Source organism: Leucoraja erinacea, chromosome 22 (genome assembly GCF_028641065.1).
Source record: "Leucoraja erinacea ecotype New England chromosome 22, Leri_hhj_1, whole genome shotgun sequence".
Lineage (NCBI taxonomy): Eukaryota > Metazoa > Chordata > Chondrichthyes > Rajiformes > Rajidae > Leucoraja > Leucoraja erinaceus.
The window spans coordinates 26,641,648-26,658,957 of NC_073398.1; the positions used below are offsets into that span (position 1 = coordinate 26,641,648).

The 17,310-nt window shown below is 44.0% G+C and overlaps 1 protein-coding gene across 1 annotated transcript in view; it reads left to right on the plus strand.

Annotated features, from left to right (window-relative positions):
* shank3a (SH3 and multiple ankyrin repeat domains 3a) overlaps positions 1-17,310 on the plus strand; it is a 530,257-nt gene that overhangs the window by 489,413 nt on the left and 23,534 nt on the right. Inside the window, exon 22 of the mRNA XM_055653270.1 lies at positions 196-2,533. Coding sequence (XP_055509245.1) covers positions 196-2,533 — 2,338 coding nt within the window. The remainder of the gene's footprint in view (positions 1-195; positions 2,534-17,310) is intronic.

Here is a 17,310-nt window from a genome sequence, read left to right on the forward strand (position 1 = left end):
CATGGATTTTCAAGGAGCAATCCTTCGTATACAAAAGGATGGGAATAGGCCCTTTGAACCTTGGGTTATTCTGTCCACTGGATATCAATCCATGATTTAAAGACCAGAACCCAGTATCCATGACCATTTACTTGAATTAATTTTTAAGTCATTCATAGCTTGCAAATTACAACGTTTTTTCACTGTGTATTACAGGAGCCTCTGAGGATGATAAACTTTCAGTTACAGCAATGGAAGGAAGGTTTTTACGCAGCACATCGATGCAAGATACTCTCCGGGAAGGACTAGGCATACCCCCACCTCCGCAGATTGCCCCACCACCCCCACCCTCTCCTTACCTTTTAGACACAGGTCCTCCACCTCCTTTCTCACCACCCCCACCCCCTGGAAGAAGTTACGATAATGTGCGTTCCAGCTTTAAACCCAACACAGAAGCGAAAGTTCATGGAGGCCAGCAGGTAACAACAACAGCAGAGGTCTATGAACCAAATCGGTCTCCTGTGCCTCCGGTAGAGAGGCAGAAAAGGGCCAGGTCAATGATAATCCTGCAGGATTCTTCCTACTATCCTGTGGAGGCAACTGACATCTCATGGCCAAGCCCCTCACCAACTCCTCAAGATAAAAGCAAACGAAAGGCAAAGGTAGTTGATAACCCATATGCAAATGTGGGCCAGTTCAACGTGGGACTTTTTGCACCAACAAAACCGCTTCGTAAAAAAAGCCCTCTGGTCAAGCAATTCCAGGTTGAAGATGCTATAGAGAGAGCATCAGCAGTTGGCTCGTCTGGGGCTGGTAAAGAGTTATTAGCCAGAAGGATAGCCCAGCAGTCTGGCAAAGAATATGAGCAGCTGCAGAGAGAAGGAATCAGTAAAGCACAGGACGATGGACAAGATCTGGCCAGTCCCTTTGCTGTTGCTATTGCAGGAGCAGTACGGGACCGAGAAAAAAGGTTGGAAGAAAAGAGGAAATCAACAGTCTTCCTTTCTGTGGGTGCCATTGAAAGCGAAACAGCACCCAACATCCCAGCCCTGCAACAGTCCAGGTCAGTCGATGAGAGACTGCTGAGTAGCAGCGATAGGTCTCTCCGATCACCAATCCCTTCCCCTATTCCTTCCTCAAGGCCACCAGCAAACACGCCTGTGACTTTTATACATCCTCTCACAGGGAAACCGCTGGATCCTAACTCACCACTGGCACTTGCGCTGGCCGCAAGGCAGCGGGCACTAGTCGCTGAAACACAGCATCAGCGAGCAACTGGAAGCAATGAAACTGTAAAAGCCCAAGAAAGAAAAACTCCAGTCTACATGGAGAGTCACATCAAGGAGGCAAAGAAAACAGAAGTTGAAACACTCATATCACCACCTTTCTCACCAGAGGACAAAGCGAGCTATAGTCCCACATCCGGAGTGACTGCAAAGCACCAGTGGGGAACCTCTGCTACACTGAGGAAAGAAGCAGAATCAAGGCAGGGACAAATGGAGAAAGCTGAGAGAGAAGAAAAGAAAGTGGAAGAGAAGAAAAGTATGCTAATCAACATTGTAGATACATCACAACAGAAAACGGCAGGCCTACTGATGGTCCATGCAACAAGTAATGGCCAAGAGTCAGAACTTCAAGATACTTCAACAACTGCCTTGAAGCCATTGTCACCACAGCCTCAACCATTCCTTTCAGAGCCACAAGCTTCCCAGCCACTTTGTGCTGTTTCTGAGCCTCCAGCTACTGAAGCACCTGGGAAACCACAAACTCAAGGAAGCTCTGATGAAGATATGGAATCATTTGCTGTTTCCCTCCCTCCAATTCTCTCCTCAAGTGATGAGGAAACGAGAGAGGAACTTGCAAAGATTGGACTTGTACCACCTCCTGATGAATTTGCAAATGGCATCTTCATCCAAGCCAAGGCTGAGAAAACTGCCATCCATCCCAGTGGACCCCCAACTACAGCACCTTCAGCTCCTGGCGTTTCACCCTCAGGGAAGCCAACAGATGCCCCACCTTCAGAAGCAAGTGTGGATTCGGGTGTAGAAGAAATAGATACAAGAAGCAGTAGTGACCATCACCTGGAAACCACAAGCACGATTTCAACTGTCTCCAGTATGTCAACATTGTCATCTGAGAGCGGGGAGCCCTTGGATACCTACACATCATTTGCTGATGGACAGACCTTCATACTCGAGAAGCCTCCAGTGCCTCCAAAGCCAAAGCTAAAGTCCCAACTCAACAAAGGGCCAGTTACATTCAGGGACCCTCTCTTGAAGCAGACCTCAGACAGTGAGCTTGTTGCCCAACACCAGCCGTCTGCGTTACCCCCCGGCGTCGGACGGTCTCGCTACCTCATACAGAGAAAATCCAAGTTGTGGGGGGATCCAATTGAGCCCAGGCCTATTCAGATGGTGGAGGGCAGCAAACCCACTGTAATAAGTGAGCTGAGCTCCAGGCTGCAACAATTGTCTAAGGATACTCATTCACTCGGGGATGAGCCTACAGCGGCCTCTCTAGAAGTAGGAAAGAGATCTCCTGTTGTCACTGCAAGGTAAGGCTTTATTAGTAACACCTATTTATAGTACTAGTGTTTTCTCACTGACAAAAAACATCATCAGTTTTCTCAGTTTCACCTCCAGAGCATATTTTTAAAAGTGAACTGCTTTCCAGTATGTCTACAGTTAATAAAGAATGTTGTTTTCTGATGTGAAGCCAATTTTTGATGCATTCAGATCATCAACATTTGGTTAATAAAAATAGACAATAATTGCAATCATTTTTCCCTCCATATTATCCCAACTGGCAATTTCAGAAGATTTCAGGCTAATATTTTGAAAATTCATTCATTGCATTTCTCTTACTCGTGTCAAAGAATCTTGCCATAGACAGTGGAAGAAAAGCTAATTGAGATGCTGGATGTGGTAAAATTGCAAAAATGTAGGTTCTTGCTGGGCTTGCTTTCAAAATTGATTTTTTTTCAGATCTGAATGGAATGTATGCTAGGTTACTGGGAGAAGTAAGGGTAAACCATTGTGGCAATACAAACCATGATCTTACGATTCTCCAGAGAAACAGGAACGATGCCAGAAGACTCGAGAATAGCAAATTATACACTCTTGTTCAAATATGGAAGTAAGGATAACCTAGCAACTACAGACTAGTCAATTTAAGTTTGATGGTAGGGAAGCTTTCACAAACAATTATCGAGAGTAAAATTAATCAAATAAAATATGGATGAATCTGTTAATAAAAGCCGAATCATTTTTAAATAATTCAATACTTGATGAATAGTTGGGAAGGTTGATGCAGATGGTGCGGTCGCTGTGCACATAAACTTAGAGTCATAACAGCACAGAATAGGTCTTTTGGCACGTCACGTCCACACCATCCTTTTTGCCCATCTACTTTACTCCCAGTGGCTCAAATTCAGTCCATATATTTTTATATCTGAAACATATGCCAAAACAAGAAACTGCAGATGCTGGTTAATACACAAACGGATGCAGTGCCAGATTAACTCAGCAGGCAGTACCTCTGTAGAAGGTGAATAGGTGATATTTCGGGTTGAGATCCAGCCGTCACCTTCTCGACCCAAAACATCACCTGCCCATGTTCTCCAGAGGTGCTGCTTGACTATTTAGATGCTTGTCCAAATGTCTCTTAAGCATACTGATTATATTTGATTCCACCATCCCCTCTTGGAGTAAATCTGACTCTCTCTTGAAAACATCCAGTGAATTGGCCTCCACTGCCTTCTGTGGCAGAGAATTCCACAGATTCACAACTCCTCATCTCAGTCCTAAATGGCCTACCCCTTATTCTTAAACTGTGACCCCTGGTTCTGGACTTCCCCAACATTGTGAAAATATTTCCTGCATCTACCCTATCCAATCCTTTAAGAATTTTACATGTTTCTTTTAGATCCCATTTCATCCTTCTGAATTCCAATGAATACAAGCCCAGTCAACCCATTCTTTCATCCAGGTGTCAACTTCTCTACATCAGCGAGACCAACAAATCAGTCTTTCCAGGTGAGGAAGAGGTTCACCTGCACCTCCTCCAACCTCATCTGCTGCATCCGCTGTTCCAGGTGTCAACTTCTCTACATCAGCGAGACCAAGCGCAGGCTCGGCAATCGCTTCGCTGAACACTTCCGCTCAGTCTGTCTTAACCAACCTGATCGCCCGGTTGCTCAGCACTTCAACTCCCCTTCCCATTCCCACTCTGACCTTTCTGTCTTGGGCCTCCTCCATTGCCAGAGTGAGGCCCAGCGCAAATTGGAAGAACAGCACCTCATATTTCACTTGGGTAGTTTACACCCCAGCGTGATTGACTTCTTTAATTTTAGATAGCCCTTGCTTTCTCCCTCCTTCCCCTCTCCCTTCCCTGTTTTCGCACAAGTCCTTCTGTTTCTGCCTACTTCCTTTTTTCCGCCCCCCCCCCGCGACATCAGTCTGAAGAAAGGTCTCGACCCGAAACGTCGCCAATTCCTTCTCTCCATAGATGTTGCCTCACCCGCTGAGTTTCTCCAGCATTTTTTGTCTACCTACCATTCTTTCATTATATGTCAGTCCCGCCATCCCGGGAATTAACCTGTTGAACCTACGCTGCACTCACTCAATAACAATAATGTCCTTCCTCAAATTGCGAGACCAAAATTGCACATAATACTCCAGGTGCGATCTCACTAGGGCCCTGCACAACTGCAGTAGGACCTCTATGCTTCTAAACTCAAATCCTCTCGCAATGAAGGCCAACATGCCATTAGCTTTCTTCACTGTCTGCTGTACCTGCATGCTTACTTTCAGTTACATCACGCTCTTTGTAAAATGAGTTGCCCTGCAAATCTCCTTTGATGTTTGTCCCTCTCACCTTAAAACTATATGTAGTATGTTATTTTTCCATCCTAGGAAAAAAGATTCCGACCATCTACCACAACTATGCCACTGATATTTTTATATACATTTTATTAGGTCTCCCCACTACATCCGGTGTTCCAGAGAAAATAATCCAAGTCTATCCCTGTACCTAATATCCCCTAATCAAAGCAGCATTCAGGAAGGCCTCTTCTGCAACCTCTCCAAAGTCTGCAGAATTGCACACAAAATCCAAATACGGCTTGACAGAAGTCCTATGAAGCTGTATCATGACTTCCTAAATCTTATACTCAATGTCCCAACCAATGAAGGAAATAATACTATTGCTTTCTTTACAACTCTATCTACTTGTGTTGCCACTTTCAAGTAGTTACGGACTTGGACATCAAGATTCCTCTGTATATCAATGCTGTTATAGACCATGCCATTAATTGTATATTTTGCCCTTGTATTCAATCTTCAACGTGCAACATCTCACACTTGCTTGGATTAAACTCCATCTGTCATTTCTCCACCCTGTAGATTTCTGTAGATGATCTATATCCCGCTGTATATTTTGACAGCCTTCTTCATGGTCCACGACCCCAGCAATCTTGGTGTCATCTGCAAATGCACATTTCTAAATATAGACAAATACCATCCCGTAAGATTTTCTCTTGGAATTTTCTTACCGCTGACTTAATGCTCATCCGGCTTATCCCTGCTGGTCTTATTAAATAAAGGAACATCGTAAGCTATCCTCCAGTTTTCTGGCATCTCACATGATGATGCAAAAATCTTTATCAGGCCCTTAGTTATCAGCTCCTTTGCTTCCCATAGCAGCCTGAGATAAACCTGCGTCTACCCTAAGAAGCCATCCATTGTTCTTCCAATTATGTAATTTAAGGTAGAGATGATAGGGCAATGAGATCTTCTTTAAAGGTGGTCCATCATTATTGTACTGGAGAGCCAGTTCAGATTGATTGATAGATCTATTTGCCCACCGAGTCTATGCTAACTAGCGATCACCCGTTCACACTAGATCTATACCATCTCACTTTCACATCCACTCCCTACATACTCGGGGCAATTTATAATGGCCAATTAACTAACAACCCCGCATATGCGGCACAGCTGTCTTTGTGGAAGCTGCATGTTATTTGTGGGTTGCTGTGACCACGTGGGTTTCTTCCAGGTACATCGGTTTCTTCCCACATCACAGATTCTGACAGAATTAACACATTCCTAATTGGAAACCTAAAAGCACCAGTGTAAATAAGCTCAGTAGATTTGAAGTCAATTGCATGGTATGTCTACATACAGTCATGAATGTGTGATGTCCAATTGTACATTGCAAGGAAGACAGAATGCTCTGTGAATTTTTGGCTGGCAATTAATCTCTAGATTTACTTTTTCTAGTAATGTGAAGCAAGTTAATCCAACATACTGGCAATCTTCAGGATGTACTTAAAATTTAGATTTCCAATTTTGTATTTTCTTTCAAACTCGTTGATGTTTACTGAGGGATCCTTTCTGTCCATCAGTAAACATACAACATTAAATCATAAAATTGTCACTGCCATTGAATCTATGCCAACTCTTACTAGAGCAATTGTGCAGGCCGATCTTGTTACTGCATAAAAAAATCCAACCATGTCAACCAAATACTGTTTACCTTTAATAAATCTGTGCGGATTTCCTTTTTCAATCCAAACTTCTCTATGTGTCTATTAAATATTTTCTCTGATTATTACTTCTGAACCAAGCTTACTTGTTTACTTAAAGTACATTCAACCTTTCTAGTACATCCTAGATATTATTTTTTACCACACTCGCTTTCTCTACAACCTCTCGTATTGAGATTATAACAGAATCTTTTTCTGTCCATTTCTTAGTTCTTTTTCTTTCTTCTCAACTGAGGAGTGCAAAAGGGCATGTCAGAAGCAGCACCAGGTATAACTAAATATGATGAGAAGCCAAATATGAAATACTTGAGGAACTCAGCTAAAGGAATAGCTTACGATGTTCCTTTATTTAACAGATGATAATTTGGGCCAGGATCTTTCCTCTGTGGAAGAAATGGACAGATGCCATTTCAGGTCAAGACGCATCCTCAGACTGATTGATCTGAAGAACGGTCCCAACCTGAAATGTCTATCCATTCTCTCCAAAAACACTGCCTGACCCACTGAGTTCCTCCAGAACTTTGTGTTTAACTAAGGATCCGGCATCTGCAGTTTCTTTTGTCTCCATAACGAGATGCCGGACTGGTGATGCTGCAAAATAGAACTACGTGCATGCCAAACATCAAAAACGGCACATAATGGGCAGAGCTGTGTGATTTAATAGCCAACCCATCAGATCAAAGCTCTAGCTGTAGTGATGCATTCATCCGGGCAAGTGGAATGTTTTCAATTATGCATCTGACGTGCCTTTTAAATTCTCAAAAGGATTTTTGTGTGTCATGTTCCACTTGCCACTGGAGATCCAACCTCCAACCATATCTGTGCCCATCAGGTACAAGCATAAAATGCAGAAGCAGGAGAAGGTCAATTCACCCTGTATGCCTGCTCTGCCATTCAATAAGATCATGATTACCTCAGCGCTATTTTCCTGCACTTATCCAGTAAATCTCTCTTTCCTTAATATCAAAAAATCTAACAATCTTTGTCTTGACTTTACTAGAAACTGATCCTTGCAGCACCTTAAATAGAGAATTACAAAGTACAGATGTATCTTCTCCTTTCAGCCCTGAATGACAAACCACTTATTTTATTTTGTGACTCCTCGTTCTTAATACCCCAAATAGAGGAGACATCATCTCTGTATCTACCTAATAAGCTCTATTAGAATTTTGTTCGTTCCAATAAGTTATTATATTTCTAAATTTAGAGAGCATTGGCTTGTCTGTATAATTTCTCCTCAAAGGGTAATTTTACCAATTTAGGTACAGGTGCACAACCTTTTATCCGAAAGCCTTGGGACCAGACACTTGTCGGATTTCGGACATTTTCGGATTTCAGAATGGAAGATTTTTAGCGTAGATTAGGTAGGTAGCGCGGGCGGCTTGAAAAGTCTGGAGCAGCTGCCTCCTCCCCGGAGAATCATTGCGTAAATGTTAGTCAGTTAGTTTGGAGGGATTTTATGTGGTGGTGGTGGTGGTGTAGGGGTGAAGGGGGAAACTTTAATTCTTAGTCCCCTACCTGGTCGGCGACTCCCAACCTCGCGGAGCTGGGGGCTCCGTCCGGCCGCGGGCGGCGCCGGTTGTAGCTCCGACCCCGGCAACTCTACCCCTGGCTGCGAGGCGCTCCAAATCCAGCGCGGCCCGCGGCCGGACGCCCCAGCTCCGGGAATGTCGGGAGTCGGCGGCGTCGCAGCGCTGGGATAAGAGCGGGGAGCGAGCAATGCCTTACCGGGTCGCCGTGCGGCAAGCTCCGGAACGCTGTGGCCGCCTTCTTCCAACATTCGCGGAGCGTCGCTGGATTTGGAGCCGCGGAGCTGGGGGCTCCGTCCGGCCGCGGGCGGCGCCGGTTGGAGCTTCGACCCCGGCAACTCTACCCCTGGCTGCGCGGCTCCAAATCCAGCGACGCTCCGCGATGTTGTGTGTCGGCGGCCACAGCGCTCCGGAGCTTGCCGCACGGCGACCCGGTAAGGCATTGCCCGCTCCCCGCTGGTATCCCAGTGCTGCGATGCCGCCGACTCCCGACATTCGCGGAGCTGGGGCGTCCGGCCGCGGGCCGCGCTGGATTTGGAGCGCCTCGCAGCCAGGGGTAGAGTTGCCGGGGTCGGAGCTACAACTGGCGCCGCCCGCGGCCCCACCGGCCACAGCGCTGCAGAGCTTACTGCACAGCGACCCGGTAAGGCATTGACCGCTCCCCGCCTCTCCGACCAGGTAGGGGACTAAGAATTAAAGTTTACCCCTTTACCCCCCTTCACGTAAAAGCCCTCCAAACTAACTGACTAACATTTAAGCAATGATTTACAGATGTTTAAGCGTCTCCCGGTCTCCAGGGAGGAGGCAGCCGCTACAGTAGTACAGACCTGGGTTGACCGTGGGTCGTTTTGGGTCAAGTTTGGCGCCAAACGCGAGCTTTGGTGCGCAGACGACATCTGGAAAAAATGGCCGGTTTCCGGAGCTTTTCGGTTTCTGGAACACCGGATAAAAGGTTGTGCACCTGTACCATCCAGTGAACCTTTATGCCACTCCCACAAGTATCTTTCCATAATAAAAACAGAATATGCAGGAAATACTCAGCTGACTGAAAAATATCTGTGGACAGCAAAACAGATTTAACATTTCAGGTGAAATTCATCTTCAGGATTTTTCATCAGAACCAAGAACCGTCAGAAAACCAAATGTTTTAAGTTGCAGGTAAGGGGGGAATGGAGAGTGTTGGGGAAAACAAAAGGGAATGACTTGGGTAGGATTGAGACCAAGTGAAAATGAATAGTACATATTGGTCTCAGCTGAGAAAAGATGAATAAAGCTCGTTAATAGCAGCTAACCTGTCTAGAGGATTAATTGGTGAATCCAAATGTCTGTAATGTGCATTGACAGCAAATAAAATGGTGCAATTAAGCTTAGGTTGAACTTCATTGAAACAATATAAAAGACCAATGATGAAGAGTGCAGAGTGGGAATGGGATGAAGAATTAAATTAAGAGAAGGGGAAGCCCCCCCACTTACACATTGAATGAGGAATTCTGCAAAGCAGCATTTCATATGTATTTGGTTTCTCCATTGTAGAGGAGAGCACATTGTGAGCACTGCATGCAATACACTTAATTGGAAGATGTACAAGTGAATTGCTGTTTCACATGGAAGAAAAGTTTTTGTCCCTGGATGGTGTGAAGAAAATAGATTATACCACAGAGTCTATAGTTAGTGACAAGACTCTTAACAGCATTGATGTGCAGTGAGATTATGTAGTCCAAGTTCATAGCCTTAATGAAGGTGGCAGCACAGTTAGATAGGGTGGTGAAGAAGGCATAAACTATATTTGCCTTCATTATTAGGGGCATTGAATATTAGAGTCAAGAAGTGATGATGCAATTCTATAGGACTTTGGTTAGGCCACATTTGGAGTATTGTGCACAGTTCTGGTCACCCCATTGTAGAAAGGACATGGAGGCTTTGGAGAGGATGCAGAAGGGGTTTACCAGAATGCTGCCTGAATTAGAGTATTTCAGCTACAGGGAGAGGTTGGATAGACTCGGATTGTTTTCTCTTGAATGTCAGAGGTTGAGGGGAGATTTGCTAGAAGCAGATGGAATTATGGGAGGCATGGATAGGAAAGACAGTCAGAATCTTTTGCCTGGGATGGAAATGTCCAATACTAGAGAGCATAGTTATAAGGTGAGATGGGGAAAGTTTGAGGAGATGTGCAGGGAATGATGGGGGCCTGGAACGCATTGCCAGGGTGGTGATGGAGGCAGATACAATAGTGGCATTTAGGAGGCTTTTAGATAGGCACATTGCAGTGCAGTGAACAGAGTTGTATACATCATATACAGGCAGATGAGATGAATTTAACGTGCCATGGCAGCATGTTTGGCACCAAGGCCTACTCCTATGCTGTACTATTCTATGTTCCATGTACTGGGAACATGCTCTCCACATAAACTCTGTCTCAGCATTTCATTATTCGGTAGGCTTCACTGAGATATCCCCCCCTTATCCTTCTAAATTCGTGAGTACAGGCCCAGAGCCATCAAACGCTTCTTATATGTTAACCCAAACATCTCTGGGATCATTCTCGTAAACCTCCTCTAGACTCTCTCCAATGCCAGCACATCCCTCCTCAGATATGTGGCTCAAAACTGCTCACAATATTCCAAATGTGATCCGACCAGTGCCTTATAAAGCCTCAACATTACAACCTTGCTTTTATATTCTAATCCTTTTGAAATGAATGCTAACATTGCATTTGCCTTTCTTACACCCGACTCAACCTACAAATTAACTTTTTGCGAATCCTGCACCAGCATTCCCAAGTCCCTTTGCATCTCTGATTTTTGAATCCTCACCCAATTAAGAAAATAGTTTATGCTTTTATTCCTTCTACCAAAGTGCATCACCGTACACTTTGCTTTGATGCATTCCATTTGCCTCTTCTGTGCCCATTCTTCACACCTGTCCAAATCCCACTGCAGGAGGTCTGCTTCCACAAAACTACCTGCCCCTCCATCTCTCTTCATATCATCCTAAAAACTGGCCACAATTCCATCAATTCCATCATCCAAATCATTAACTTATAATATGAAAATTAGCAAACCCAACCCTAACCAATGTGAAACACCACTAGTCACTGCCAGCCTACCAGAAAAGGCCCACACATAAACAACATCCACTGACTCTCCTTTGTTTCATGCTCAAAGAATTCCAACAGATTTGCCAGGCAAGTATTCCCCTGAACAAAACCGTGCTGACTTTGGCCTGTTTTATCATGTGCTCCCAAGTACACCAACATCCTTAATAATGGACTCTAAAATCTTACCAACCACTGTAATTTCCTTTCTTTTGCCTCGCCCCCTTCTGAAACAGTGGAGTTACATTTGCAATTTTCCAGTCCTCTGGTAGCATTACTGGTGCAAATGATTCTTGAAAGATTACTACTAATGACTGCATTCTCCACAGCCACCGCTTTCAGAACCCTGGGGTGTAGTCCATTTGGTCCAGGTGACTTATCCAACTTCAGGCCTTTCAGCTTCCCAAGCACTTTCTCCTTAATAATCACAACTGCACTAACTTATGCCCCCTGACCCTCTTGAATTTCTGGCACCTTGCTGGTGTCTTTCACTGTGAAGACTGACGCAAAAAATCGATTCAGTTCATCCGCCATTTTTTTGTTCGCCCTTCACTGTCCAATATATATATCTTTGTATATATTATTATATGTAAAGATAATACAATGCTGAAGTGGAATGGAAAGATAGATGAATGGGTAACAACGTAAGAACTAAGACCAGGTGTAACCCTTTTGGATCTTTATGCACATTCCTCCTTTAAGATCATGACTGATTTTCCATCTCAACACCATTTTCCTGCACCGTCCCCAGTGATTCCTTTGATTGCTGTAATATTCAAATGTTCTCTGTCTTGAATGAACACAGCAAATTATCCTCCACAGACTTATGCCCCTGTACCACTTAGGAAACCGGAACGGAAACCTCTGGAGACTTTGCGCCCCACCCAAGGTTTCCGTGCGGTTCCCGGAGGTTGCAGGCGGTTGCCGGAGGTTGCAGGTAGTGGAAGCAGGTAGGGAGATTGACAAAAACCTCCGGAAACAGCACGGAAACCTTGGGCGGGGCACAAAGTCTCCAGAGGTTTCCGTTCAGGTTTCCTAAGTGGGACAGGGGCATTAGGGGCAAATCATTTCTCTTTATCTTTAGAGGGATGAGGAGGGAACCTCATTGAAACTTACCAAATAGTGAGTGGCCTGGATGGAGTGAATGTGGAGAGGATGTTGCCATTAGTGGTAGATTCTAGGACCAGAGGCCATAGCCTCAAAATATGACGTACCTTCAGAAAAAAGATGAAAAGGAATTTATTTCGTCAATGGGTGGTGAATTTGTGGGATTCATTGCCTCAGACAGCTGTGGAGGCCCAGTCAATTGATATTTTTAAGGCGGAGATTGACAGTTTCTTGATGAGTACAGGTGTCACGGGTTATGGGAAGAAGGCAGGAGAATGGAGTTGAGAGGGAAAGATAGATCAGCCATGATTAAATGGCAGAATAGATTTGATGGGTTGAATAGCTTCATCCTTAATTTATTTTTCTATGACCTCTATGCTTCCAGATGGACATGGACAGGCATTTATGGAAACTGAGAAAGGTATTAAATTAAAAAAATTCATGTGGTTTTGGGTAAAGTATTGGCCTTGATAGGATGACATTAAATTCTCCAATTTTAGGTCACTACAAAACACTCACCCTCTCTCCTCTTCCCTTCTAACCTTGTCTACCTTCTACCGATTGAAAGCCCCCTCATCTATGCAAAACTATTATCTGCCAGGCTTTGTCCTGCCCCTCCATTCTTTCAGCTTTCTTTCCTCCCCCTATGAACAGTCTAAAAGAGTCCTGACCTGAAATGTCGCCGATCCATGTTCTCCAGAGATGCTGCCTGACTGGTTGAGTTACTCCAGACCTTTGTAACATTTTTTTTATAAACCATCATCTGCAGTTCCTTGTATTGGCATTGATATAGGGTACTGGCTAACTGACACAAAACACAGTTATGCTAACTGAATCATTTTCAATTTGACAATCATTAAATGCTACGGAAAGATAATCCTGGGACCTAGATTATTTATGATCTATGTCAATGTCATGGATGAACGGTACTGTTAGCTAATTTTATGATGAAACATAGATTGATAGCTTACCAAGCGCCTGCAAAAAATAAATGGAGTTTGGAGATAGAATTTAATCGGGGAAAAGATGAGGATATCTATTTGCAGAATCATTTAATATATTCAAGGTGGAATTTATCAGATATTTGGAAGCCAAATAGCATGAGTATGAAATGTATGTGGTGTTAAAGCTAAGATTGGATTAGTTATGATTTTATTCAATGGCAGAGCTGGCTTGAAAGGTCAATTGGCCTCTTCCTGCTCCTCTTTCTTATGTTTATGTGATTTCCTCTTATCAGATTCACAATGTAAGAACATTTTTCTGGTTCTTTCTCATTCCCAGCAGCTTAAGAGACCCTTCCATCCTCAATCTCACATCCTGTCATTCTTGCTGCCGTACGCCCTGACCATTTTAAACTGTCTCCATAAAATTTATTTTTTCCAAAGATCCTTTCTCATAAAATGTTATAAATCTTGTCGGTTGGAATTTTGTTATCTCTCTCTCTCTTAATCAATGCTCCATCTCCAGGTGTTTCATTCAATTTCTGTTTCTCTCCACCTCTGTTCCCCATCTCTCCCTATTTCCCACTTTGAATTCAATGTCAAAGTCAAAGTAGCCTTTATTTCTTTCAGACATATTTGCATCTCAATTTATCCATCTCTCTCCCTCATTTGTATTCATCTTTCACATATTTATTGTTCACTCTCTATCTTTCTCCATTTTGCAATTTGCCAATCTCTTTGTTTCCCCCCTCTGTTTCTCTGTCTTCACCTTATATTGCTTCTCTCCATAATTTGTATTGATTTATTGTCATTATACAGTGCATTTCCTCTGTGGACAAAGTAGCATGGATTATTAGTATATTTCCTGATAACTCACATGTTCCTGCATTGGCCTTGCTTCTCAAGCCCAGCTCAGCTGGCTCCACTCAGCTTCCTCCCTTCATTATTCATACGTATGGTCTCCACTACCAATCAAACTACTAATAAACCTGTTTTGTGGTGCTGTTTAATGCTGGGCTTCACAATGAATCTAGAAATTCCATTATATACTCTGAATCTTTGGAGAAGTTATTCCTGTTTCAGCCTGAGAGGATGAACAGAGAGAAAACCGCATCAACCTTCTCAATTCCACTTCACAGTCATTGGCCTCCCCTAACATTGCGATGATTTGGGAATTGGCACGACACTTTCTTACTGTATGATGTTTCTTTTCATAGCTCCGCCAAAGAAAGACTAATCGAACTGGCCTACATTAAATATAATTGAAATTATTTTTAGTAGTCGTGTTAACATTCCTTCTCTGTTAACACTTAAATAGGTATGCCGTCTGTAACAGCGCTCTCTCCCTTAGATATCATTCCGATCCCTATTACTGGCTGACTGACTAGGATAGGCCAATTCCCCCAGCATATGTGGGAACAGCTGGGTCCAATTAGCTGATAACGATTGGCCACTTGAACCTTGTCAGCCGACTCCCTATAAAACCTAGGCTTTTTTCCCCCCCCCTCAGCAGAAGGAGGGAGATGTCTCCGTGTCCAAGGAAGACTGAGTCACTGGGACAAACCTGAGACCACGAGAGCCACTGTGTGGTTAAGATTGGGTTGCCACGAAGAAGCTCTCGACATCGAGTGCCTCTACTAAGACTGAGTGGCTAGGACAATCCTGAGTTGTCAGTCCCTCTTCCTGCCCATGGACAATAAGGGACAGTGCCCACATATAGAGGCAAAAACTAAGCCGTCAGGATAATCCAGAGACAGCCAGCGACTCCTCAGAAAGCCCCAAAGCTGAGCCACCAGGATAACCCCGAGTCTGCCAGTGCCTCCGCTCGAGGCAAGGGTGACTGTAGGCAGTATCCTGAGATTGCCACGCCTCCTCCTTTGAAGACCAGGACTGAGCTTCTTGGACATGCCCAATCACTAGGCAACCACACGTGTGGCCTGATGATGATGATGATGGACAGTGCTCTATGCGTTCCTGGACTTTCTTACCACAGTAAATCAAATATATCGTGTGAGTTCACGCTACTGCGAGTGTCAGTGTGGTCACTGCTGAACCTGTCGTCAACCCCGACACCACAAGACATGCTATTGTAGTCTGCTTATCTTTATTTTCTTTCAGCAAAGTAGCACAATTATGAAAAAAAATTGAACAGAAAAATGCCTTCATCAATGATCAGGCAGGAGCCTATTTCTGCCACTTACTCTGCCTACTAGGGACTAAACAAAATACTACTAGAATCAATTTGGTTAGATTCAGAGTCCACTGTTAACCTTCTCCACAATCTCTCAGTGTCCTAGACTTTCATTTAAAAAAAGTTGTTAGTTTCCTCTTGAATGTGCTGAACCACCTGTCTTCACAGGCACCTGCTCTCCCATAAGTTCCCTCACCATTACATCAAAGAAACCAAATGCATATTGGGTGCCCATGTTGCAAAGTATTCAGTCAGTAGCGGTAATTCAGAGCTCCTGTGCCTGTCAAGAAACTTATAAAAGGACTAAACAAGCTAGATGCAGGACAAATGTTCCCAATGTGGGGCGAGTCCAGAACCAGGGTCCAAAGTCTTATAATAAAGGGGAGGTAATTTAAGACTGAGGTGAGAAAAAACGTTTTCACCCAGTGAGTTGTGAATTTATGGAATTCCCTGCCACAGTGGGCAGTGGAAGCCAAGTCACTGGGTGGATTTAAGAGAGAGTTAGATAGAGCTCTAGGGGCTAGTGGAGTCAAGGGATATGGGGAGAAGGCAGGCACGGGTTATTGATAGGGGACGATCAGCCATGATCACAATGAATGGTGGTGCTGGCTCGAAGGGCCGAATGGCCTCCTCCTGCACCTATTTTCTATGTTTCTATGTTAAGTGCCTGTCACTTTAATTCCTCAACTCAATCATGCACCTGTGGCTTCCTGCACTGTTATCACAACATAAACTGAGAAACAGTACTTTACCTTCCACCTTGACCAAGTTGCAAGCCCCCAGATTCAATACTGAATTCTACAAAGGCAAGTTCTTTGCTTTCTTTGGCTGGTTCGGAACCTTTCATTCTCTGTGACAATAGCTCAGTAGTTCTCAGTAGTCCTCTTGAGCACAGCCTGAACTGTTGGGTGTGTGTGGGACAGACTGCAGTTTGGAGCTTTTGTGTTCCTTTGTTAATGCACCTGGTCTCTAACTGCCTGTTTCATCGCCTTTTTTCTCTCTGTAACTACCACCATTAACCCATTCTCTACAGCATTTTTCTATAGCAACTCTGGCCTCACCCTATCAGAGATCTTTCTTTTGACCTATTTATCATTCCCTCATTTTCGCTGCAACTTAAAACTAACCCGCTGAGTTTTTGCAGCATTTTCTGTTTTTGTTTCAGATTTCCTGAATCTGCAGTATTTCCAGTTTTCATTCCATGTAACCTGATAAACAGCATGGACATGGTGAGCCGAAGCATCTATTTCTGTGTTACTTGCCTCTGTGACTTTATTTTACATTGACACTGCTGGTATATTTAATTAAATCTTTCCCTAAATCGTTCTCTTTTAGGTTTTAAACATTCTCAGTTCCCTCTGACCCTCCTCATTCCTGTGATTTAACAAAAATAGATTGCTGGAGGAACCTCAGTGGCCAGGCAGCATCTGTGGAGGCAAATAGACAGGTGATGGTGGAAGGTTGCTTCTCGGACTGGAGCCCTGTGACTAGTGGTGTTCCTCAGGGTTCGGTGCTTGGCCCGTTACTGTTTGTCATCTATATTAATAGTTTGGATGAGAACATACACGGCAAGATTAGTAAGTTTGCAGTTGATAAAAAAAAGTGGGTGGTTTTGCAAAAGTGAAGATGGTTGTGAAAAGTCGCAGCAGGATCTTGATCGATTAGCCCCGTGGGCTGAGGAATGTGAAGTGTTGCATTTGGGAAGTCTAACATGGGCAGAACCTGCACGCTGAATGATAGGGCTCTGGGGAGTGTTGTAGAGCAGAGGGATCTAGGAGTGCAAGTACATGGTTCTTTGAAGCTGGAGTCGCAGATAAATAGGGTGGTCAAAAAGGTGTTTGGCACATTGGCCTTTATGGGTCAGAGTATTTAGTATAGAAGTTGTGAGATCATTTTGCAGTTGCATAAGATGGTGGTGAGGTCGC